Genomic DNA, 27,151 nt, shown 5'->3' with positions numbered 1-27,151 from the left:
CTTGTGAATATGTTACAGATTATACAACCACAACATTGTTTTGTTGGTACTTTATGTGATGGGCCAACATGAAGTGGCACACAATTAGGCACTGAAAGGGAAAGGTGCGGTGTGGATGTCTTCAACCCCCTTGACCCTGATGCCTCTAAACAAAATTATCTCAAACCAATTTCCACCACCTGCATATCATTTAAAGGGGCACTGTTGTATATTTTTCAGACACACAATGCCATTTTATAGAACAATCAACTATGTTACGTCCAGTTGTTATCAAACATGACTACAAGAAATTTGATTTAGGAATTTAACGCCTTGAAATTGGGCCTCTGTCTCTTTAAGAAGATCCTGTCTTCAGCACCATTAAGCTGGTCATAAATGATGGAAAACCTTTTAGAGGCAGCAAAATACTGCAGACCTGGGTAGATGTCAACTTCCAGCAAGATAATAACCATTTTCACAAAGCCAGACCAACAATAGCAAGACTGGATCAAAGCCTAATAGAATCACCCAGTCAAAGTCCAGACCTACTATTAGGTCACTATTACTACAGTGAATTCACTGTAGTAAGGTAAAAGTGATTAAACTTGGGTAAATTTTATAAGACATATAAAGTACTATATCACCTTACTTAAATTCATACAAATATAAACAGCTACATAATAAAGTCAACTTTTGTAAACTGATCTCAAGCATCACATAAACACTCTAAGTATTAAAAAAAAAATCAACATTTATACTTTCATAAAGCCAATGTTTAGAAGTAATTTCCAATAATTATGTGGTAAAGCCCTCACTCATGTGCAGCATGCTAACATATGATATAAACATAACTGAAACAAACCCCGGCGTCCATGGGAAAGGATTAAACTGAGTTATGTGAACCATGCCGTAAAGTGTAATGCAATATACTGATTACTAGCTTAAGAAGCTTCTGCTGTGTATGACGAGCCAGCGAAACCACCTAACTCTAAAATAATGCAACAATTGCATCTTTGTTGAAGACTGTGTGGCACAATGTGGCCACTATCAGCCACTAATTAGACAAGACCGTACCAATGGTGACACAACAGCCTCTGTTCTGCAGGCGAGCATGAAGACTCCACTATCAGGCCTCAGACTCCTCAACCGCTGGTACCTTTGCCAGCGCAGAAAAAGTAGGTCTGCCTTCCCTAAGGGGAAGCAGGGGCCTCAGTGACATTCCATGCTGTGTGCCAAAACATTTAAATGGTAACCATTTCCCTGGAGTGTTTGCAAAGTACAGTTTAAATTTCACATCCCTGTGTTGTTCCAGGTACAGCTTACATGTAAACAGCTCGTCCGAGTCCTAAATAGAACGTCGAACAATAGTATTATTGACAGAAAATAACAACAAAAAAAAAAAACACTTGCTACAGGTAAGTTTAAGGTCATTTATTGTTTTACAGCTGCAGAAACAGAGAAAAAGGTTGCTGTAGGCGATGCACCTCTAGCGATAACAACAAAACAGATCATTTTTCTTTCATTTTTTTGCATTCATGTTAAATTATTTGAACAGGCTGCTATTTTTGCTGTGCATTTCTCTGGCAGACGGACAAACGTCCTGATACAGATTTAGAAGAAAACACTAACTGCTCAGTCCTTTTTTTTTGTTTGTTTTTTAAAGAGCTCCTGCTGAATTCAACACCAGTAATCATGAAACCTGGGCAGGGTCCTGCAAATGAAAAGAGAGTTGTCAGGGTTATCTTAAAACAAACACAAAACCTAAGTCCGCTCAAAATATTCAGAAGCAGATAAAGTAATGATGCTAAATCGTTACCTTGGTTATTGGTCGTGGCCTGGGCACTCCTAGCCAATCACAAAGCTGATTCCTGCGCTCTCGCACTGTGGCAAGGTCGCTCTCCCTTAAATGGATAATAAAACCGTTGATATTTTAAATAGATTCAATTTAAAGTAAATTCTCTGGAAAAAAAGATGGTTTTACAACTAATTTGACAACTTGATTATAAAATAATACGAACCACTGAGTGTCACTTAGTAAGTTTAAGACATCCTCGAGCACATCTGGATCAGCAACGTCATTGTAGGTGAGAAGCATCTCATACATCTCGCCGGATGTAGTCTTCCTTATCTGGAGTTATAATAAAAACAATTAACATCGCAAACAATAAAAATATACACACGAATAACAAAAATAATAATGTGAATAGTGGTTTAGAATAATTGCATCAAAACAGAGACTATAAATGTCTAAAACATATTTTATTTCATTTCAACCAATTTCGCTATAAAATTTGACTCCTAAAGAAAAAGTTCTCAGTCTCAATATATTTCTATTTTTTTATTGAACTAAAAATGGACAGAATACATTATTAGAAGAATAAACAAGTCAACTGTAAATGTATCCAACGTTCTAATTTACAAGTTTTCATCTGTGGACCACAATCATCTACATAAAATTGGATTCATTTAGTAAAAATAAATTCGCCAGTCTAAGAGTATATGAATTAGGGATGATAACCCTTCACTACAGTGAAAGTAGTCCCCTGTTAGGGGTAAGTGTGCAGTCCTGCTCTGTGAACTTACTATTGGGAATGCATGGCAGAGCAGCATCAGCAGCTGGGACAAAACTTTCTTCCTCACATCTCCCTCAAACTGGATCAGTCCACAGTATCTGGAAAACAACCAGCAATAAGCCTTTCTTCTGCTTTGGTGGTGCAGCTGTAATCTTATGTGCACAAGAGAACCTACACGTAAATACAGGCACGTATCTTGGCCACATTCCTGGACTTCCTGAGCTCTTTGCAAAGACCCAAAAGATCCACACAGACCTGGTGACTTATGAAGCAAAGAGACAGAAAACTCTGGTCATCCCTGAGGTATGAAGACACAGTTTTATAATAAAAAGTCACTTACTTTTCTTGTGTGGTCAAGATTTCAAAAAAGTTGTTGGCAAGCATCTGACTGAGCATCATAAGTAGGGGAACAGATACTCTTAAAGAAAAAGGGGAAACAAATTTGAAATGTTATAGGTATTAATGTCATGAAAAGAAGTGCTTTAAAGTTACACTACAGAGATGAATCTGGTTTAGTTTAATATACCTGTCATTCTGAAGATTATTCTTAAAGATCCTCAGCAATGTTTGCGTAAACTGCGTCAGAGGATCAATGTCCTTCTGAATCCCTTTCAGGAAGGCAAACAGCGACTGGGAGGAGTGTTGAGCCTGAACAAATGCAAAAGATTGCAGGAGTCTGAGCAGCAGGACAGAAGAGTCATCCATTGCAGTGAGGATGGTGGGGAAATAATGTCAAAGTCAAAATGGCGTGGATAAGAAAAAATGTTAAATCAGACCTGTAATAAATTTGTCATTCTGAGCTATATAAATTATCACTATATTTAGTGAGGAGTCTAGCCCTTTCCCCTTGTAACATAACCCTATAAATAATGTTATGTAGGCTTCAAAGAGATTTTGTATTTGAAAGAACTATCAAAGTTAACAATGTTAAAACAATTTTTTTTCCTGTGATTGAACTATGCCAGGTTGATTCCCAAAAAGCAAGAGTAAAGCTTGTTTCTCTCTGGCCTGTGAGCGTACGGCCCTGCAGTGTGAGAATCATAATCTTGGCCCATACATTGCAACAATCTTGGCTCCTTTTCCTAAATGCTGTGCAAACACATCGGTGCCTCTCGTCTCTGAGGATGTTTCTGCAGAAGTAGAAAAACTCTAAGAAGAGGAGATAAAAACAAGAGCGGCGCTGGATGGTCTCCGAGGGAGCTTGCTTTAAAGCACCAATGGCAGATTGGTTTACCTTCATGGGCCTCGAGGTTGTTATTGCAGGCTTTAAATATACTTTCTTTATTCCATCCATAAACATTCAAAGTTAAAAATAAGCTCAAATTTTTGCAGCCTGGGCTGCTTCTGAATGTCTGGTTTTAACAGGTTAAATCGCAGTGGGAGAGGAATGAGGGCTTGATCAACCCCAGTTATGAGCCCAGGCTGGACCTCCAGAGAGATGTTACTCAAAAAAGGCTGCAGAGGAGTTTCACAGGCATGTTTTTAGGATAGACCGCAGAATAAAACCATGAGAAAAGTTTCTTTGTAAGCATAAAGAACGAACGTTGACACAATCAATATTTCAAGTCCAGTATTTATGCAAAGGTTGGCTGAGGAGCGACAACAACTGAGCTGTGAGATTCTAAGAACACACTGAAAAGCAGGTGTTACACAGAAGACAATGGTAGACAAACAGCGCCCCCTGTTGGTCCGACAACCTGAATAATAAACAGATTGCTGCTAAATGAAAAAAGCATGTGGTCGCATTTTGTGATGTGGAACTATGCAATCTAAATTCCTGCAATCAAACACAAAAGTTATTTGTCACACAGCATAAACTAATAAATGTCTCAACCATTTTGTTTCCACGTTTTGAACTAAAACAAAACTGAAACATCAATTTATTTTTGTATGTTTACATATTTTGCTTGCTTTAATCACCTGCTTTGTTTATGCCCTTGACATAAAAAATGCTCTGGCTCCTACTAAATTCACATTATGGGTTTGATAGGCGCTTTAACAGACAAAACCTTGTGTCAAAATAAAGGCAAAGTGTCCCTCAGTGCTGCTACGGGTAACATAGAGCTCTGTGGCAACGATTGCGAAAGCCTCTGGAGTATCGGAATGAAACAAAATCTTTTTGTCCGCGTCATGTATTGCCAGTCTTTTTATCTTTCGGCTGCGATTTGACAATTTTCTGCTTCTTCCACTTACTGTGGACTCGGTAATCCCTCCCACTGACACAGAGAGCCCCAGCAGGGTGTGGTACTGATACTCAGGCAATCCAAGCAGCTGTGTGATGTACTTGAAAGCCTGGGATGGGGCATTCCAGTTTAGGCTGGTGATGGTCTCCCTAGAAGAAAAACCAAACAAAATTAAAGATCACCAAAAAGTGTCCTTAAATCAGGGTTGATGTATTTTTCCCCAAAGTAACCGAAGTCGCATAAAAAAACCACATTCGTTAACTTGTTACAAGTTATAAAGCTGCTGTAATATACTTGAGCAGCTCACACAGGAAAGATGCTTAACAGCTCCTCCTTGTGGGGTATGTGAGGTACTACAGGCTCAGTGTTGTGAAGGAGGTGCAGGAAGATGTTCCCAGCATGAGCTCTGTAGTGGTCATTCTGCTCTGCAGCCTGTTGAGCCAGGCAGCACATCATAGACTTCACCCTGCAGACAAGCCAGAGAAGATATTAAAGACAAATCAAGCAGAAATTAAGTCTCACTGTCACATTCACTTAGTGCAGAAAAAGTCACTGCATGCTTATAAACAAGACTGTAAGGGCAAGGTGCACAAAAAAAGGAATGAAGCATTCTGAGGTTACTACTCACAGGTGTGGTGAGAGGATCTCTGGAGCACTGCTGGACACCATCAAGGTGATTTCCTGTAGGCTTGTCATGGCTGCCTTCCTCACCCTGGGATAGAGAGAGGAGAGTAAACTCGGTAAAACCCATGTGAGGATGTGGATTCACCTTCAGCTACAATTTACTATGATTTAACTGAGGTTTAAAAACAATGATGCAGAAAAATTAATGAACATCTTAAGATTTTTAAAATGAACATTTTTGATGAGTATTTTTAAACAGCTAGAGTAGGGCAGCAACCAACCATTATTTTAGTAATCAAAAGATTATTTTGAAGATTAATCAGGAAAATAAGTGGCATAAAAGTGGATTTTTTATTTTAATCACATAAACTCTTTTTATACAATTTTAGAAATACTTCAAAGGATGCAAAAAACTAATTATTGTTAATAAGGAAAAAAAACATTTTAATGCCTGAAATGCAATAAATAACGTAGCACTCCTTTAGTGCACTCTTGATTATTTGTAACAAAGTATCCATTTGCATCTGCTACTTCTAACATCAATATATGAAAAGCTCAACCCTTTCTGGTTGGCCTAACAAGAAATAAAGCTAATCTGTTGATCTATTAACAGGTTATTATTATTATTTTTATTTATTTCTTTTACAGAGTTTGAAGGCGATTAAACCAAAACTGGAATTCTGAGTAGAACATATTTACAGACAATATTTACAAAGGTTTTCATTTGATCTTAAATGCAAAATGTATAAATATTCTTTGTACATTTTTGGCTTAAGTAGTGCTCTGTATTTTTTCGGTAAATGCTCTTTATTAGAGTATGCATGTTCCAGTTAACAATTAATCAGTTACTAAATGAGGTGATAAATATTTCAATAATTGATCAATTGATATATTATTTTGGCCCCAAGTAAAAGGCTAATTAAAATAAATTCAGATCAAAGCCACAGATGTGGAAGAAGGTGTACTTTTCCTTTCACTATCACTGCAGGAAGGCGCCTCTGTTTTTTAAGAAAATGGAAGGAACTGTTATGTTTTATTTGGCAAGAAGTCATTTAAGGCTTACTTATGAGGCAAGTGGCTTTAGAGTCCCTACGCAGACATGTGAGACATGAGATGCAAATACCAAAATACACTGGGCTCAAATTATGAAAGAGTGATATATTTCTACACATAGATAAAAACCTAACCCCACATATGACAGCAAACATTGCATTGGCAAAGCATTTTGTAATCAAAGCAACTTTTGGGAGGGTGGTGCAATAAAATTTGTAATTTTAAAAAAGAGCATTCTGTTTGAAAATGCTACAAAAAAGCAGGAAGAAAGAAAACAAAAGGAAGGAAAAAAATACTAGACAGCCTATCCCTTTATGCAAAGACAAGTGACAAGCCAGGTGACATTCCTGGCCATTCCTCAAGCATGGCCTGAAGCTACATGTGAGAGAAGTATTTTTGTTTTACTTGTGTATGAAGGGTCAGAAAAAAACACCAGAAGCCTCAGGCAGGAGAGCAAATCTCAGGATCCAGTACTCACCAGGCTCCTATGTCCCCTCTGCTGTCTGTTGTGTAGTCGTTGATGCTGCAGAGAAGAAAGCCGAACACCTCGACTACATTCTCCGAGCAGAGGACAGAGTCAGGGGAGCCATGGGGACAAACACCTGTCTTGAGGAAGACCCTGACAAAAGACATGAAACAAGTTTACAAAGTGATGCAAAATGTAAAATAAAATCAACAAAGTAAGATTAATGCATCAAGCTAGAAACAAAATTGACTTTAGAGGAAATATGCTAAATACAATCTGATTAATAGAAGGATATGTCATTCTGGTCCTTCTGGTAGAGTCAGTCCATAGTTTACTTTGGCATTAGTGTTGATAGAGCTATGTGTTTCAGCAGAAAACATGAGGAACCAAGGCGAGACAGAAGGTACCTTCGTGTCATGAACCTGAACTATCAGGCAAAGTGTGAAAGACTCACTGAGCCACTGATCTGACTGAGTCTCTCCTTGCCTCAGTGAAATTCCCCTCCTTCTGGCTGACAGTGCACATCTGCTCGAGCCCTCCAAATATCTAAAACAGAAAAAGAAGAACACAGAATCAATATTTTCTATGCTGCTCTATGCTGCTGTAACTGCGAAATAATTTCCCTGCTGGGATGAATAAAGTAATTCTATTCTATTCTATTCTATAGCAATTTATCGAGGCAGTGAAATATTTCTTAAAATCCTGAATTCATATTCGTACTTTAAATACCCACCTGTTTCAGTTTGCTCTGGATCATAAATCTCGGCAGACAGCCGAGGGCGCGAGCAGATCCGCAACGGGTGAGCAACTGTGGACTCTTTAGTCCTTCAAGGTACTGGGATATGAGCGCATCTAAGCATGTGAACATAAACTGTTGTTATTAAACGGCTTTATAAACTTTTTAGTGTTTTCATTTAGGGTCTAGAGGAAAACAAGAAATTCCACCTTGTATTTGTGTGTCAGCCTGGTTTTCTTGATCCTTGTAGAACTCCTCAGACAAGGCAGATAAGGCTGTTACTACGGAGACCTACAGACAGGAGGAGAGAAAACTTGTTGAGCTGTAGAAGGCCACACAAGTATAGTCTTTTATATATTTTATTATTACTGTACAAGATGTGTATTGTGGTTTTATTTTTTACTTTTTTAAAAGGATTCACTTCACTTTAGCCCCAAACAAATGTCCAAATCCATAGTTTTTCTTAATCTTATACAGTCCTCAGTCAATTTTTGACACATTTACAAATTGAAATCACATCAACAAAACTACAGATATTTTTATTAAGGTAAGGCTTTCGATATGAAACTTCTAAAATCATGGATAAATCATTATTAATTCATAAACCTTGTACATATTGATAAATGCGTCCACTTACAATAAAGTCCTCCTTTACTCCACTAGAAAAGAGATGAAGATTCTTTATGGTGTCGTCGATTAGCGACTGCCAAGCAGCTGAAACATACCAGAAACTTTTAGCTTTGACTTTACAAAAAACTATTATAAAGCAAAATCTGTTGGTCCTTTTACTTACTGATTATGGGGTCGTTCTTAAAAGGCATTTTAGACAGGGACAACTTTTCTATGAGGCTGCAAACTGTAAAAAAAAAAAAAAAAAAAGTAGCAGAAATACATATCAGGTTTAATCATAGTTTTCACAACATCTTCTTTCAGTGATTCAATTGTCACGTGACTTCGACCTACTTGCTGGTCTCATTAGTGCTCCACCGAAGCCCCTATGGAAAGGAAAATAATTTTATATGAAAATATTTTGCTTTCTTACGACATTACAAGCAAAAATGTTGAAAGGAGCATTTCTGCCTACCTGTATTGTTTTCTTTCATGAAGCTGAAAGCGCCAGCAAATCTCAGTTAGCTACATCACAGTTTGACCACAATTTACACAAACAGTAAGTATTACTAAGAACTCCCCGTTCGCTCACCAAATTGTGAATGTTCTTTAGTGCATCCACACATTCTGGAGAAATTAGATCCATCACAGTCCTATTAAGAAAAAAGAAAAACTCACTTTATTCTTTATGTTTTTCACTTTAAAGGCACTGAAATGTTTCTTATTTATCTTTAGGCTTATGTTTCATATATTTTAAGTCTACCTGTTGTTCTCAAGAGCCACTTTGTACAGCGCATATGTGATTTCTCCACATGCCAGAATGGCTCCATGACGACTGTGGAGATCAACACCCACTGCTGTGGTCAACAGCTGTGGCAAAACTGCATTAAAATGAAAGAGAGCACCGTCTTTATTCACAATTTTTAAGCAAAAGTTTACAATCGGTGTTTAAAAAGCTTTTCTTGTGGCCTATTCAACTGCTGATAAACAAGTAAGGTGACATTGTTTACCAGTTGTTGCCATATAATCAGGTGCTTGAGGCGTCAGGTTGTGGAGTGCTTTTGTGGTAAGCAGTCGGATCGCGCTGCGAAACAAAATAAAGAATGTTTCCTAAAGATATTAAAATGTAAAAGATCATCGCAATGATTTTAATAACAAATGGTGAAGGTTCTGACCCGTCCCAGTGGTTGATTTTCCTGGATATCAAATGTTCGACCATGGATTTGGTGTACTCTGGGAAACCAGCTATGAAGACACTTAATAAACAAAAACAACAGTCTTAAGATAAACAAAAAATGAAAGTCATTTTTTTTACATGTCTGCATAAAGTCTTATATTGAACTGCTTTTCTATATATATGCCTCTGTGTTCAGTCATGCCCTAAGGCTACCCTCTTTCTCTGTGGTGATGTTTTCTATTTCATTTGTGACACAAATCTGATAAATTATGCAAAACGAGGTGAATAACAAATGTTCATATGTTTATAACTATTAAATGTAATTCTGAAGGTCCATCCCGGTATATTGGAAAATCTTCAAAAGGTTAATTTTCTTCTTACATTCAATTGAAAAATAAAACTTGCATAGGTGTATACTCAAGCTTCATGTAAGCACACATTTATTTCTGTTAATTTGGACAATAATGTCTTACAGCTAATCCAGACTCACAAAAATTCTAAATATCTTATTAGACCATTAAAGGAATGATTTTGATGCAGAAATGATATGGCCATGTTTGGGCCTACATGATCAAAAGGAAGAGAGCTGACTTGACAGCCGCTTATATGACGGTGACTGACATTTTCCACCAGCAGGATAAGCCACAATAGATCATTGTTAAGAGATCCCAGAATGCTGCATATCCCAGCACATGACTGAAAAATTGAGTGGAAGGAAAATATGTGTGGTAGAAAAAGGGACTTGATAGGATTGTGAAGCTAAACTCGTTGAAGCGTTGGGAAATCTGCGGGCTGCTGCATGACTGTGTTTCGAGAAACACAGCATACAATTAAATCAGAACCAGAGACGCTGTAAGAAGCACCTTCCCTGAGCTCAAGAGGGAACAGATTGTTGCTCAATCCAAAGTAAACATGCAAAATTTTTAGTAGGCAGAGATTTATGGATATTTGTTTGTCATTTTTAATATGTTACTATTGAAATTGTCCTGGAAAGTATAGTTTGAATTTACACCAGCTTTACGACAAAATCCTTAAGATTGGCAAAAATAAACACTTGAATATAGCAATTTGTGGGTAATGAGCATATAATATTGGAGTATTACTCTTTGAATTACTGAAATTAATTTTAAATGATGCTATTGTAATTTACTGATATGCAGTTGTACTGACAAGAAGTTGAAATCAAGAGAAATGTTGCCTCATGGCAACAAGATCTACGCTATGTCAGATGGAAATTGAATAGAGAACACTATCCCTTGCGCATTTGTGAGCATCATCGTGTTATGAATATATTGGTGGGATGCTGTGTACGTGAGCAGTTTGCAATGAACACAAAAATAGCTTTAGATGAGCAGTTTAACACTGTTCTCACCTAATGTTCAGATAGCAGTTGTTGATCATTCCCACAGCAAAGTAGTCTGCTGCTGTCACAATGTCGATGCCATGAGGGAAGGTGCCCTGATGAAGAAAAGCATAGAATATTTTCACCTTAGGATGGACTGTTTTGCAACACAAACCAGCTACATTTAAGATGTCTACATTCAGTGACAGAGTTCCTAATTCAAGTAATGACAAATCTAAAAAGTTCTTGCTTACGGGCTACTGGCACATTCAGTGTTTCAAGGTGCCCTGTAGCTACACTAGAAGGCCATTTTCTTTAAAAGCTCCTCGTAATGAGGCAAGTTTGAGCATGAACTGAGTATCTGCCTGCAAATAAGCGTCAAATAAGGCTAATACTGTCATAATGCTCCGGTCGTCAAAGCTTCAGTCACAAACCTGTCTGCCGACATTCTCCTGGAAGGCAGCCTGAGACGAAAAGAGACACAAAATAAAAGTTTTCTCATTCACGATCTTTGGAAAAGCAGCATGATGAAGTTTATTAGCGAACTTACAGATGCAGCTCTGCGGCAGTTGATATTGCGATCAAACACAGCAGTGATCAGCAAGGCGCTGTGGAGAAATTGTGTTTTATGTGATAATCCAGATTTAACACACACTTTTGTAATCAGAGGCAGACCATAACCACAAAACAAACTCCGTTTCCTCAGTGCATCGGTTCAACATCAGCTATATCATTACCCATGACTCTTGAACAACATAAGAGGTTTTATCCCTTCACACTACATTACTTTTGAAAATCTCAGGGAGTGTGTGTGAGAATGGGGGTGTGGGGTTGCTTACATATACATGACAATGACACCCTGAGAAAAAAGAAAATGCAGTTGACCATGCTTACTTTCTTAGCATGTAGTTTGCCTTAAAAAAACGCTTCTACCCAGAGGGTTTGGAAAAACAACATAGTTCTATACAATATCTAAAGCTAAGGTATTGGTGAGAAGAACATACTGAAAATCCTACAGTTGCAACAGGTCTATTCATGCAAGTTGCAACTTTGCAGGAGAACACAACTGTTTGTATGTGCCCCAAAGTCACTAAGGGCCATTTTCACAAAAGCACATTTTCAGTACTTGTCATCGAGTTCTGATGAATAGAGCAGGAACCAGCTTGTCCCAGTATTTCTGCCAAACGGCGACCGAAACCTACAGCAGCAGGCGAAACCTGGCAATCTTGTGGCCCAGGGAAAGGGAGGGTGTAGTCCCGGGCGCTGATGATGATTTGCAAAGGGGTTAACTCTGACACTGCAGAGCTGGTCTGCACAGTCAGAGGCCGCAGGTCCATACTTGCAAGGCAAGAAAGCATGACATAAACCGTTACTGTTAACAAAGACTGAGTGCAGCTCACTGGGTGATGAGCTACGTCTTTGCTCTGGTTAGAGATTAGATGTGCGAATCCTGAGATAATACTTTTTTACTTTTCTACAGTGGATCAGGAGCCTCTAATTGAATAAAAGACAGCTTTGTCAGCATCCATGGTTGAAGACAAGAAGAAATGTCTGAACAGCTTTGTAACTGTCTGTACAAAGATCTAAGAGAAGCAGGTTATTGGCCTTAAAGAAATGCACTCACATAAGCCTTATAAGGCCATATTGGCATTCCAAATGCTTATTTTCCATAGCAAATAGTACCCACTATTCTTTATTAGTAGTATATCCTTTGTACAGCTAAATTAACATTATTTTAAGTCATACTTTCAGTTTATTACAACTTTATACAGCATTTATAGACTCTTTCCTGAACACATTTACAGTAAAGCCAAACTTTCCTGCCCATCATCAAATGACAATGACTGATGGTCATTTTAGGTGACAAAATAACCATCAGTCATTTGATTGCATGATACATTGCATGATACATTTGATTGCATGATACATTGCAAATGAAAGCAGTTCTTCTACCCTCCAGCTTTATTTAATATGCATTTAGCAAAGTACCCAACGAACTGGAGCTGGATAAGTAAGGGTACCAACGTGTCACAGAAAAACTGGTTTGAGGCAGTAAATTACAGCTTACAGGCAAACTGTGCAGTTTCTATGCAAATCTGTCTGATAAAGTCTTTCACAACCAAAAAAATTAGTATTTACTGATGGTGTTTTTCTTTCTAATAGAGGATTTTACAACTCTGCTGCACTTTTCAGCCTTTTTGCCTAAAAAACTTAAATACAGACAACTGCAAGAACAAACTGCAAAACATCCATGTCTGAGTTAATATGTAGAAACATAATCATAGAACATCATCCAACCTTTACATTTTTACCAAACACTCTTTGCTCTCCCATCCTTCTAAGGTGGGTAGTTGGACATTATGTTTCAGACAAATTGAATGTTTAGTTTACTAGTTGGAGTGACATTTCAAAATAATATGCTGCTTTTGCCAAAAAATCATTACCGTGACAATGGTTATTGCTGAATGGTGATACTGTTCTGCACAAGTTCTGACCCCCTGATGTTGTAGGAGAGGTACAAATTTGGTCATGTAAAATTCCCTACCCTGGCAAGTCATTACAGCACCAGCCCACAGTATGTTTCTGACTGGCTGATCAAGACCTCACAATAAGGCTTCTCTAGAAAACTACCACTTCAAAGAAGTTCTACTAGCTGTTGTCTATTCAAGATCATGAGACTTGATCAATTTCCAATGATAACTGTTGGGATGAATGTTTGCTTTGTAATGCATGCTATGCTAGCTTGACTATTTCTGAGTCGGTCTCTGCATAACCCAACCTCTGATTTTTATCTTCCGCACATGTGTAAAACTTAAGCAACTTTTTTTATAAGCGCTTCACCTGCTTCCAAATCTAAATTAAAAAGATGCCAAAAAGAGAAGCTAGTCCACTGGTCCATCTTAAATGTGACCTCCCTGGTTTCCCAAGAAGCTGTTTGTTCCCAAAGAGACATGGCCGTTATTGGTAATAGTAGCAGTGTTCTCTAGAGAAACCACCATGGTTCCAAAAAGAGATGTGAACAAGGTTTGGACAAAAAAAGAACAAAAAACAGAAATGCTTTCATTGTCCTATTACTGGCGGTTCTGGTGACAAAATGTTACCTTTGTCACACATGTTAACATGTGTGACAAAGAGTAACACATGTTATTGATAACTTTTAGGGATTTAATCAGTTTAAGGATGAAGATATTGTCTTTTAAATAACTCTTCCTCGATTAAAAGTGTCTATTTCACAGGCAGAACTTTTACATTAGTTACATGAGGTTTAAGACCCATAGATTTAGGTTGTCAATACCAAATGGATGAAAATTGTGTAGCATTAATTGTTACTTTTCATCTTTGTAAGTGTAGAAGGTAACTCAAAGAAAAAGTTGAAATAATGTTTAAAATAAAAGTTGTTTTCTTGACAAATGATGATATACATTTGATGATATAGATTTTGATATCATTGAGGCTGACTGGTTCCAAGTCATTTAAAGTGTCTCTACTACAGTTAGAATTAGATTATCAACATAATAATCTATTGCTGAGAGATTTTTTATGTTCTTTATGCAGTGTTACCGCCCCATCAGCAGACAGGATTTGGCATAACTTATGTTTTAGCCTTGTAAAACTGTTTTTTTCATATTTAATCCTTAAAACTGAAGTTGTTTTAAATAGAAGAGCCATTAACCTTCACACGGTCATTGTTTTTTGGACCACCTTACAACCAAAAGACAAAATAAAAATTATTTCAGGTGATATTTATGTATTTTTGTCTCAGGAGGATTAATAGTAACATGTGTTACCTTGCAATCTGGGTGACAAATGGCTGGAGTTCCTTAGGGTCATAAGCTCTGGAAAAAGACCAGCAGACATAGCAGGCAGCGTCACGCACGTTGGAACCGACACTGCAGGCTCCCCTCTTCTCATCGTAGGTCAGTGCTTTCATTATAAGTGGCACGACTGAAATATACAACAACAAAGATGAATATCTCAAGATAGAAATCAGATAATAAAAGCTTCATAAAAAAGGAGCACTTTATCCAACTTCACATCTTGTGTTCAAAACATTGAGTAATTATGAGAAATATTATTCAAATTTCTTAGAGAGGAACAACTAGCAAATTCAGTTTTTTTAAGCTCATATTTCATGTAAACTAATCCTGCAACACCACACAGAAGAACCAAGCAGTAAATGCAAATCACTTGCAGGTCCTGAACTTCACTTTACAAAAGTTATGTAGAGTCAGAGTGGAATAAAGTTTGTTTGACCATTTTAACAAAAGCTAGATACGGATACAAAAAGAGTTATATCTCCAATTCAACATTTAAATCATTGCTTGAGGCCTGACTAATATCAGGTGCATCACTGTTGCCTGAGGGCCCTGCTGTTTGGGCTGAAGCACCACCCACTAGAGAGGAAACACCTTACAAAGACAAACTCAGCACACAGCTAAGATCACACTTCCCATCACACTCATCCAACAAATGCGTTCTAAACTCTGAGCTGATAAAACAAGCTCTTTAAACCAGATACTGACATTTGCTGTGAATTGTGGATCTCCTCTTCGCGGGCTTCACATACGGGAACAGACGTTGCCGCTTCAATCAGAAAAGGTAATTTTTGTCCAATTTGTGTCTCATTTATTTAACATAGAAGTAGCAAAACATTATCTCTTTTAACAAACAACTGACGAAGTTTGATTATGTCACTACACAGTTTTAGTTAGGCTGTAGATAGCACTTATATGTACAAGGTGCGCACCTGTTACAAACAGATCCTATCTAACCTCTGTTAAGACTGCTGCTATTAGCGATACGTAACTGATGTATGCATGCCTTTGTGTTAGGCTTACATTGATAATGAACAAAGAACTGCAGAATTTAAAAATTGTCGCTTGTTTTTTTTAAATAACTCCTCTACTTCATGTTTCCTGGATGTTATCTTCAGTTGAATATAAGAAATAATTGTGATTTGCTGCATATTCACAAGACGAATGGCTTAAAACGGTATTTTAAAGAGAATTCATGTTCCTTAGAAAGGGAGTGTCCTTGCATGCTACTTTAGCTGAAACTTGAGTGACAACTTCTTGCGACAGTGCACGACAAGCCGGTTTCTTAATGCACACCCAGCAGCCCTAAACTAACATCTCTAGGTGATGTTTTATTCAAGAGAGAACATGCAAATCTTACAGACAGCAACAGTATCGAGACGTTGTTTTTTTTTATATACTAAAAGAATTTCAGTTGTTACATTACAGTGCTCTGACAATGAGCAAATATGAATCTCACTGCAATCTTCATTGGCAGTGAGCTTATCAAGTGATGAATGCATCCCGCAGATGTAGTCATGGGAAGCAGGTTGGTAAGCAGGTTGATTCGTAGTTCCCACGCTGACAGCACACAGTTTTGGTGTAAGAGAAAGCAAGTCTCTGCATGCCCTCCAGGTCTGCGAAACTTAAAAGAATGAAAAGTCTGTCTGGTGATTTGGCAGCCCTCTTAACATTATAGGAAGATGATTAGAGAGTTATAGAAACGGAACTGATGCGTGAGCAGGCAGCGTTAGCTGACACGTGTCGGCTGATGTCAACAACCCAATCCCAAACCAAAACTGGACCGGGATATATGCAAAAATGTGGTAACAGATTTGCATAAAGCAGACAGTTTTTCAAATTTAAATATTTCTCTGCTTAGTAGCCATTCCACTGAAAAGGAACAAATGTAGCCTGAGGCTGTGGTGTTTCGTGCACCAGGAGATTTTTCTAGCCATGCAACTAAAAAAACGCATAGCTAAAACTTCAAATGACAAAAGGTCTTTCTCTGAACCAGTCTAACAACCAATCACTTGGGGGACAACTAACAATGACTTCAGTGAAAACAAATAGATTTTAGGTTACATTCACTGATTCAACATTTTGTTTTTGATAACTCATCAAAATCTGCAGCGTTACGACTTCACCTAGAATATATTATATTATTCTTTCAGGATAGTCAGCGTCAGGATGGAAACGGATCAGGAGCGCAAGCCAAAAAGGCCTCACTACATCCCTCGGCCGCCAGGCAAACCTTTTAAGTACCAATGTTTCCAGTGTCCTTTCACCTGTAATGAAAAGTCTCATCTCTTCAATCATATGAAATACAATTTGTGTCAAAATTCAATCTCCTTGGTGTCTCAAAAAAATGGACTAGCACCCCGACAATCAAAGGTTGTGGCAAAGGCGGTCTCTGTCAAACCTAAGGATTGTACAAAAGTCCTTCCAGCAGTCCAAAGCCTTAGTTCTGAGAAACAAGGAGTGGAAGAGAAGAAAGACGAGAGCAGAGATGACACAGAAGAGTTAGATGTTGGGTGTGACAGTCCAGTGAGCAACGACAACCAGAGTGTGGCAAAACCAAATATACTCACCGACAGAGAACTCACAGAGAGTGATGAGGCCAAGGCTCTGCCTCGCCCATCTGCATTCTCCCCTGTCACTCCCAACCGTGAAGGTGCCGAGGCCTTGGTAGCAACTGTGCAGCGAAGAGAGGATTCACCAGCCTCTAACATCAGCCATCCAAGCAGCCCGTGGGCCAGAACTCTTCCTTTCAAATCTTTCACCCCTCTCATGGTTCCCGAATACCCTCCCTACCTCATGCCTGAACGACCCCTGTATCCGCCATACTATCTATCCAGACACATCCCCGTAAATGATCCAAACGTCTCATCTTTCCAACCGGAGTTTATAGATACCCAAAGATCTCTGGTGCAACCACCCATTGCCCCACCTCAAGGAACCCCATTCCCCACTTATCCTTACAGATACTGCCACACTCTTCACCCAGGCCCTCCTCTGCCTTACACCATTTACAGACCCCATGAGCTTTCCATTCCAATTACCGGACACAGGTATTTTTCTTTGGATGGCTACGGTCAAGGCTTTGGCCAGAAGGACTATGACTTGTACATGTATTCACATTCCAGTCACAACAACTCTCACAGCTCCGCCCAAGGGGAGAGTCACCAAAGTGGAGACAAAACAACCAGGCTAAGTCCTAAAGAGGGCTGCTCAGCCTTAGGGTCACCTGACAGACCCAGTCAAGCAAACATTGTCCTGAGAGACTCGGAGTCTTCCCAGTACACGACCACCGGTGAGTCGGAGACCTCCCTCCAGCTTGGCCACACATCTAAAGTTGTGGAACCGGTCACAAAAGATTCAAGACAAGAAGAGTCGGCAGAAACCTTGCTTCAGTTAGGAAGACATCGCTTAGACGGAGGGTAAGAAAAAGTTCTGGTTGTTTACCCTTTTCCTTATCAAGTGATATGGTCCTGTTTGCAGTAATTGATCTCTAATATTTTTGAAATGTCCTTTTTAGGTTGAATGGAAGCGGTCTACATGTCTCCTTGTCTGATAAGAACCATCAAGAGGAATCAGACAATGTAGCTCCTCTAAACCTGTCAAAAAGAAACCAGAACCATGAGGAGAAATCTGAACAGAGGACGATGGGTTGTGATCCAGATAACGTGAACGGCACAGAGCTCCCTTTGAATCTCAGCCTCCGAGCTTCTCACAGCAGCCCAACCTACAGCTCTGCTCCAAGCCCTTCAGAGGACCTTCCACCTACAGTGGACGAAGATCTGGACGAAGAACCGTGTGACCAGAGGCAGACTGCAGCTCTGGCTCTCTGCCAGCTTGCCACTGCAAGCACTGTAGCCTCTTCAGGTGATTTTCACATTAAAGTCCAGACCTCTGAAGACTCAATGGACTCCACAACTCCCGACTCTCCAAAAAATACCAAGTCGACTAAAAGAGCTAAAGAGAGTGGTTTGAAAAGACGTAGCAATAGCCAGAATGAGAGCAAATTTCAAAAACTGAGCAAGAAAACAAAAGCAACAGGCCCAACTCTGAGGAGGAGGACCCGCTGCTAACACTGGATTCTGACTGCTGCAGAAAAGATACAATGAGATTATATCTCTAATCTGCAGACCGAAAAGATTGCTACAAGTCTGGAAAAAAAAGAAAACCAAAATGACTGGTTTAATCTACAGGCGTGCTGTTACAGGTATCAGGATACAGTCAGCATCTTACCTTTGATTTACAAGGGCAAAAAGGGGACACATTATTTAAACCCTGTCATCTTTATATAAACATCAGCAAAAAATACAAATGTAAAAATGTGTAATCAATGTAAATACCAGAAAGAAATGTAAAGAAAGAAATAAAAACATGATTTATTGAATTGTTTGTTCATTTATTGAAGTCTACTTGAGCATACATACCATCAGTCAGTCTTGATGGAAGCAGCAGACCTCTCCTTCCTAGCTCTGCCAGTGCGAGGCAGCCTCCATGCCAGGCATTATCCGTTTCTTGAAAACTACAGAAAACAACCTTACAGTTAAAAACAAAGAACACGGTGGAATATAAAATTGAATGTAAACCTATCCCAGGACCTTATACATGTTTGATAAATAAGAAAGCAGCAGCAAAATTAATACTAAAATAATTGGGAAAGTGTAATTCATGAATGGAGCCAATCTGCCTAAAGCATAAACCAACCTGAAGCAGTCCAAAACTGATCCAACCACATCATCTGCCAGCTCCTTCGGAAGCCTCCCAGTCACCCTCCCAATGCTGTAAAAGTTCAAATTAATTTTTACCACACACAATGACTTGTTTCTGCATAAAGAATTCCAAAGACAAGTAACAACAAGGAGGCCTTTTTAAATCAATCATTCAGATTTTCTGAATGTCGTATAAAAACACCATTACCCCTTTGCTGCAGACCAGCGCACAACTGTTTCCTTATCTTTCAGGCCAACAAGTAGGTGCTCTGGAAGAAGAAAAAGAGGCCACAAAATGTTTCTTAAGCAGCAGTATTTCACTAAAAAACTGAATGCAGGTGATGACTTACCAATCACAGTTTCCACCTCCTCTGGAATGTCATAGTCCTCTTCCTGTTCCCGAGTCTCTGTCTCAGGAGTGACAGCAGCAGTGAGAGCAGCAGTGGTGTGAGACACAGAAAGGTTAGCAGCTAGTGAGCGACTGCCTCTCTCGTACCTGGAAATACACACATTCCTCTTTTAAAACACACAAGTTTTGCATCCTTTACTGGCAGAAGAAGACAAAAATGTTTCATTAGAATCTAGTTGGGGGGGGAAAAAAAGTACAACTACCTAAACTGAAAATATGAATCAGTTTATCTGACTGTCAAATCCTTCATTCGATTATTTTAGTTCCAAGAAAGTGAAATTCAAGGCAATCATACAATAAACCTGTGATAACTGGAGTAAAATAGCATAATATCTGACCTCCAAGCAGCCAAACGTGGCTTCAGGAATGTAAGGCCGAGTCTCTGAATTAGCTTAATGTGAATCTTTCGCAGCATGGCCTCGCTGCTCTCTGACAGACGTTTCTCCTCCAGATTACACAGAACTATAGGAGCTGGAAAATCAGAGTTAACAGAGAATTATCACAACATCAGAATTTTCTCACTATCCAAGCAAACTTTAGTGGGAAATGGAGCCTACCATACTGTAGAAAGTCATCTCGTTTTCCATGTTTAAAAAGTTTTGCCTATAAGACATTGAAATAAAAATAAAAAATCTAATAAAATTAACAGTTTTCTCAAAGACCACATAATTATATTTTATTTAAATAACAATCCTTTACATTTTAGTCTTACGTCTGTATAAACTTGTAATTTGCTAATATCTTAGTCATTTAGAGCTCTTTGCAAAAGAGTTTCATTAGAACTTGTATGGATTCTGGTGACAGAGAACACGTAGCCAGTTTTGAAAGCCTCAAAGCAAAATTTCCTCATACAAAACACTTCTCAACATGTTGTGAAAATGTATGTTCCAATACATAAAATGTTTCCTTTATATGGGTCCAAAAAATTCTTATTACACACCGAAACTTTTTTTAAAAATTATTTATCAATAATAAGATATCTCCAGTGAGGTCATGTGTGAGGCATTATGCTCAAAAACTGAATGTAGTCCCATTACCTCAGCATGACTATCATTTGCTGAGAAACCGTTTAGCCTAAAGCTGCAGATTAAACTCTCCTAAGTTACTTGAAGCAACATATCCCACACAGGCAGCAGGTGCATTACACACCTGCTACAACCACACTAACTATTGTGTAAAGCATACCAATCATGTCAGCTCTTGTAAATTACAGGTTGAATAAATCTGAGCACGTACACGCCGTCCTCAAATCCCCACCCTACACACGGACAAGAACTCTGAATCACAGGTGCAGACTTTACCAAAGACTGCAGGACACCGTCCAGCTTCCTGATTTCTATCATTGAGTCGCCACTGCTCTGAGATATAGAGGTGAGGCTCCAGTCCAGAAAGAACCCGAGATGTTTCTGTTTCACGTCAGGGCGTGTCATAAACCTGTAGGGCCGCGTAGAATCCGACAGAAGAAATATTAGAGGTTTTATGAGGATAAACACAAGTCGACATGGCAAACATATTCCAAGAGCAACATTGCCCTCTAGTGATGATGAAGAAGGTTATTTTCATCACTTAATGATCATTAACATAAAATTAGATTTTTGAACAAATCAGATGCAACTGCGATGATTCCAAGCATTAAAGAAAAACACAAATAGCTCAGCTACACTACTCAATTTTCAGGTTAGTGGAATACCAAGTTTTTCTCTTAAAAAATTAGCCAAGGAAATTTTTTTTAATTGTTTTTTTATGTAAAGGTAATTTTATTTATGTAGCACATTTTCAGCAACAAGGCAATACAAAGTGCTTGCTATGTAGCTGTAAGTAGCTTCAAACATGAAAACATGATAAGATTTCATATTTCAGCATACAATAAATTATGTCCTAATTTAGTATGGGCTAGTATGTGAGATATGAGGAAAGATACTATGGTTACACTATAATGCTACGTTGTTATAAAAACAAAACTTATTTTATTCTAAAACAAAAAAATATATCACTGCAACTTCTACTTAAATAAATAGGTTTTACCTTTATACTACAGCTTAATTTGCATTTTTATAGCCATTTTAATTAAAAAATGTGTTCTTGTATTTTTTGGAATTTTATGTATGTTTAAACATTTTTAAACAATTGTTGGCCTAAATGTAATTACAAACAATATTTAATATACTTTTCATATTCATTCAACTATATTAAAGGTGGTATGATAACAATGTCTTATTTACACTTATGTTGACTGTGCTATAATACTGGTTATTATAAGACAATAACAGTGACTTATACTGGAAGTTAATTGAAAACACAAGTCAGTTAAAACACCAGAGTTCCTACGGCATTTCAAACTGCGATTTAAGTACAAAATGGTGGAAGACCTGGAAAAGAAACAGCCACATCTCATTAAAAAATAAGCTTAAACCACAGGAACAGAATGAGGTTTTCAGGCTGTCTATAGATCTATCTATGTACAGCACTTTGGCAACAATTTGTTCTCTGTAGTGTGCTATATAAATGAAGTGGATTGGATAAACTGTAGTGGTACTAGAACTCTAATTTCATTTAAATTCAACTTGAAAATAACAGTAAGAACAGGCAAAAAGCAAAAAAACAAACAAAAAAAACCCATTGCACTTACTTTGAAACAAGAACTGAAGCAGCATCTCTAGGACTGCCCATGGCAAGTAGATAAGTCTATAAAACCAAACAAGCACAAAAAAACTTTAAAGAAGTATATGAAAAATTCTTTCGTAAAAAAGAAAGAATTTAAATAATTTAAAAAATATTTGTAAATGTCTTGTTTCGAACGCATTTAATTCGTATATTAACAATACATAATGATGTTGTTTTGCAAAGAAAAATACACACTGAGAACAACAATTTCCCTGACAGATTAATTAATAAAACTGTCAATAACAACAGACCTCAGCACAGGAAAAGCACAGACAATACCACAACAGTTATTGGACTGATTATATACAGTAACATAAAAGGTCTTAAGGTTATATACTTTTACCATGGGGCATAATTGGTACGGTTTCTTTTTTTCTGTTTGGATTATTACAAAGACATGGAGGAAAAAATAATGCTAAATGGATCTCGAGTTGCTTTTTCCTGCAAAAACTTTGAAATACACACACAAAAAAGTGAGGAGGCAATTTATATTAACAAATAAATGCCCAAACAATTCAAAACATTTATATTTTGGAATCTGCATTACTAAGAAAGATTTTTATTAAGCTTTTTCTTGTGCCCAGAGTACTTGTTGAATTGAAGTAAATGAAGTTGTTGTTTGTTGTCCACTTAAACGAAGTTTAAATGGGCAACAAATCTAGCTAGCAAGGATTTATTAGCAGTTAGCTAGCAGTAGCCTCAACCGCCTCAAGTCTACCAGCTAATGAGATTGGTCAAGAACAAAATGAAGATGTCTGCGTCCGACTCAAATTTTTGCCTGACAGAAAAGTCTGACGAGAAAAATAAATTACATAGAAAATACGAAAGTAAATAACCCTGCCGCGAGAAAATGTAAGACCTGTAATTAACGCATTTAAGGCCGAGTTATTACTGCTTTACCCAGTGCCATAAAGTGATTTTTGTTTAGAAATCGGTGTTTTTGTCATTCTGAATTGTTTCTGAAGACTTTGTGCTGTTGGCGCTTCAACGATACTGCCTTGCTTCTTTCTCCTTCTAAAGCTCGAGGCTTTAGTTAAGCCTTCATAACGTGCGCTACGTTTAATGTCCGTCTGCTACAAAATATTCCAATTGAAAGAAAATGGGGAGTAACTAGTTGCGTTTCGTGTTATATTGTTCAATTTTAACCACACAGCACTGCTTCAAAATAACTGCTTAGGAACTTACGACCATAGATTTTACTTACATCGAATTCACGTCTACTTCCAAAACACGGCGGCTGCTAATGAGATTGGTGCGTTTGATTAAATGGACTGGGACATTCTACACAGGTGGTGTACAGACATAAAAAAAATCCCGCTCGCATTGAGACGAGACGAACAATAAATCGAAAGGAGCGGGGCGCGAGGAACGCGGCGGAGCAGTTGGAGAGCAGCGGTGTCAGTACGGTGTCTCAGAATAACCCTCGCTTTCATGGTCGAGAATCGACGGTGACTTCCACGAATAGTTTCTGCTACCAGCAATCAGAATCATCTACCTACGCGCAAACTGGTGATAAGTCGCCTGAGACTGCTGGATATCAGCTGGAAACCCCTAATCATACAGCCGTTAGCGGCCGGCAGGGAACCGTTAACTGCTAACGGTCTCATCTCCCTCTGCAGGAAAAAGGCTACTGAAAGACAGCTTATCAGCATTCAAAATAAGCTGTTACGGAGCTGAAAACTCGGTTAGTGCAATAAGAGGAGGCAAAGACGCTGACTTGAGCGCAGAGGTGAATGTGGAAACTAGAAGTGCACCGATTGCAGTTTTCTGGCCGATTTCCGATCACCGATCTTTAAAAGGTTTGACCTGCCGATTCCGATTTTGGCCAATATCTCGAGGTGCGTTTGTCAGGTCTAGAGCGAGAAGGTTGGAGGAAGGGCAGCAGTGTTCTTCCTACTTTTTTGGTTTAGAAAAGTCTAAACTTCATAATACTTTAGACACACTTAAAGTCAATGACAAGATTGTATCAGACCATAAAACCCTTGGATCATTTTTGTTCCAATTTTTACAACAACCTCTATTCCTCTAAGTACTGAAAAAGCTTCTTTACTGATTGACTCCATTAAACACTGCAAAGTTATATCTGAGGCTGAAAGCAAAATGTGTGATGCTAATCTTACTCGAGTAGAAGAGGCTATTTTAAGGCTTAAAAACAACAAGTCGCCTGGTAGTGATGGGCTGTCAAGTGAGCTTTTTAAGAAATTTGTAAAATGATGAGAGGAATAAACATAATTAAATATTTGCTAGTAAATTAATTTGCTCCCATGTGATAGAGGGGGAACAGGTTATTAAAACAGCTGAAATATTTGGTCCCCCCACAGGTAACTTTGGCAAATAAAGAGCAAATTTATTAGTAATCACTTGTGATTACTAGTTATTTCTCCGTCATAGATGGTTTATGTCAGGGGTCTCAAACTCCAGTCCTGGAGGGCCACAGTCCTGCAACTTTTAGATGTGCCTTTGCTGCACCACACCTGAATAGAATAATTAGGTCATTAGCAAGGCTCTGGAGAACTGATCTACACGAGGAGGTAATTAAGCCATTTCATTCCAGTGTTTTGTACCTGTGGTACATCTAAAAACTGTAGGACTGCGGCCCTCGAGGACTGGAGTTTGAGACCCCTGGTTTATGTCAAGCCAAAACACCTAAAAATCTCCCCCACGGTTGTGTGCCATCTTTTGCAGTGGTTGTCTGATAGGTCTTAGGACTGACCCATAATTACATATCAAACTTTTTGCAAGTTCTCACAAAACATAGGGATCCATTTTTTACAATTTTTTTGTCCATATCCATAATTGAGCCATGCAGATTACTAATGCCACAATTAGTCAGAATTACACACACAGGTTCAAATATGTAACTAATTGAATGGGTTTTTGGTATCTACCATTATTGTGTGTTTGAGACCATGTAACTGTGTTCATGTCTTACATCACTTACCTTTGCAACAGCTAAAATACGCTCCATGACGGGCTCTTTAATTCTAACACCCTCTGATTCTAGATGGCCATCCAGACGAGAAAGGTCAAACGGGATCAGGCAGGTCATGGACAGCCACAGCAACAACATGTAGCGCGTTTCCCAAGTCTGAAATGTGAAACAAATAGATCTTACTAAATTACTGTAGAAAGCATATAGTCTTCACACCACTGTAAGCAGCCACAAACAAAATTGCTACACAATAGCACTAAATCAGTAAATTTGGTTTCTACAGCACCTTTCACAGATGTATAGATCACAAAGTGCTTCACATAGGCAAAACGAAACAACATCATACCTATTAAACTGTAGTCTTATTATGTGAACCTAAGACTAAATGGCCATGGGTATAATACTGTGACACTAATATAATTTAATATAGTTTAAATCCACTATTGTCATTAGTCAGATTTTTAAATCTGACCAACAATTTATTGTTATACAGACAGAATGGCAGAATGAATATCTATCTAACATTTTGACATTGTTTACCTTTAAATCTTTGGGATCCTGTCTGGATATCATCTCCAGAACTGGATGAACATCAGACACCTCATGAGGAAGAAGTTGCATGAAGACTTTATAGCCTCTCACCTAACGAGAAAAAGAAACAATTATAGAAATCAACTAATGGACTAAGCTATATGTTAGAGAAACTTATGAAAAATCTGTGAGTTACAGGCTAGGTCGCTCACATAATAACATTTTAACTGACCTTACAAATGACATAAAGGAACTGGAAGCTCAGATGAAACAATGAAGGGGGCGAATTTTCATTCCTTATGAAGCTCAGCAGCATATTCGTTACCCATTCTAATAACAGTACAAAAAAATTAAGTGAATAGACTTTTCATTTTGTCTGCAACAAGTTGCATTTGTAGTAATGTCTGCAGTGTACCTAGATGAGGATCCAGCAGATGAGGCTGGTCCTGGTACCTGTCCATTATTACTGTTGGCATTAAAAAAAACAGATTATTAAGCACTGAGGTTCAAATCCAACGTGATTTAAAAGCTTTATTGTGGTTTGCAGCACCTCTGAACTTCTGAACTGCAAACTCCCCGGCTCTGTCGTCTTCGTGGATCTCTGGAAGACTACCGATGAGTGTTCTGGTTTCACTGCTCTCACTGAAGCCTCCCAAAACACACGTTTTAATAATAGCATCTGCCTCTTCCTCCCCTCCTTCTGGGCAACCGGTTTCTGCTTCCGATAAGTCCATACTGATGGTGTTTTTTTTAGTTACAGAAAGCCTCTGTAGCAGGGTATTCTTTTACTACGTTTTACAATACTTAGCTAGCTAATATTAGCATCTCACCCTAGCAAAACAACTGGCAAAAACTACGAGGCAAGAGAATTAGTGAGAAAAACACGTTTAAGAATAAAATACTATATTTTGTGTTGGCACAGAGAGAGCGTAAAGTAATTCTACTTGCAAAAACGAGTGTAAAATCTTAACTGCTGGGATGCTGGCGCATAATAGAGCAGTAGTGACGTTCCCCACCCCTGCACGTTGATGTGCCGATCGCAACCGAGTCGACCGGATTTGCAAACTCTTTGAAATGAACGACGGGAGCCGAGTTTTGCTGGCTTACAACGTTTTCCTGTGTGCTTATCTTTTACCCTTTCGCATTTTTTTTTTGTATAATAAAACTTGAGCATATGGAAATATGCTCAAGTTTTCAGATTGTTTTTAATTATATATCCACTGTTAAAAAAAGGAGAGCCCTCAATTTATCATATACGGTCCTCCTATGGTGTGCTTCCTAAAAACCTGTATATGGCTAAAAGAATTGAGATATTTTTAGATGAATGATTACAGTCAGGTTTTTATTAGTTTTTT

The 27,151-nt window shown here is 38.3% G+C and overlaps 2 protein-coding genes across 2 annotated transcripts; one reads left to right on the top strand and one right to left on the bottom strand.

Annotated features, from left to right (window-relative positions):
• Window positions 1-1,395: 1,395 nt before the first annotated feature.
• tbcd (tubulin folding cofactor D) lies at window positions 1,396-26,827 on the bottom strand. The gene is made up of 39 exons (XM_032588579.1): window positions 26,347-26,827; window positions 26,212-26,262; window positions 26,029-26,126; window positions 25,806-25,907; window positions 25,275-25,421; window positions 22,299-22,354; window positions 20,971-21,103; window positions 20,227-20,272; window positions 20,008-20,140; window positions 19,611-19,756; window positions 19,469-19,529; window positions 19,256-19,330; window positions 18,979-19,073; window positions 14,531-14,687; window positions 11,293-11,350; window positions 11,177-11,206; window positions 10,773-10,858; window positions 9,399-9,479; window positions 9,234-9,307; window positions 8,987-9,104; window positions 8,816-8,876; window positions 8,699-8,721; window positions 8,578-8,609; window positions 8,408-8,470; window positions 8,252-8,328; window positions 7,824-7,905; window positions 7,612-7,730; window positions 7,333-7,424; window positions 6,891-7,031; window positions 5,364-5,447; window positions 5,043-5,201; window positions 4,746-4,884; window positions 3,079-3,200; window positions 2,893-2,970; window positions 2,728-2,814; window positions 2,563-2,650; window positions 1,998-2,107; window positions 1,796-1,880; window positions 1,396-1,690 (listed from the first exon to the last, which is right to left on the bottom strand). The coding sequence occupies exons 1-39, from the start codon at window positions 26,528-26,530 to the stop codon at window positions 1,670-1,672; spliced, it is 3,594 nt and encodes a 1,197-aa protein (XP_032444470.1). The 5' UTR covers window positions 26,531-26,827; the 3' UTR covers window positions 1,396-1,669.
• On the top strand, window positions 15,154-18,938 carry znf750 (zinc finger protein 750). The gene is made up of 3 exons (XM_032588584.1): window positions 15,154-15,341; window positions 16,711-17,976; window positions 18,075-18,938. Exons 2-3 carry the CDS (start codon window positions 16,727-16,729, stop codon window positions 18,625-18,627), a joined length of 1,803 nt encoding a protein of 600 aa, XP_032444475.1. The 5' UTR covers window positions 15,154-15,341; window positions 16,711-16,726; the 3' UTR covers window positions 18,628-18,938.
• Window positions 26,828-27,151: the final 324 nt, after the last annotated feature.

This window comes from Xiphophorus hellerii, chromosome 16 (genome assembly GCF_003331165.1).
Source record: "Xiphophorus hellerii strain 12219 chromosome 16, Xiphophorus_hellerii-4.1, whole genome shotgun sequence".
NCBI lineage: Eukaryota > Metazoa > Chordata > Actinopteri > Cyprinodontiformes > Poeciliidae > Xiphophorus > Xiphophorus hellerii.
Note: the sequence above shows the minus strand (reverse complement) of the source record. Positions and strands in the feature narration are given on the sequence as shown.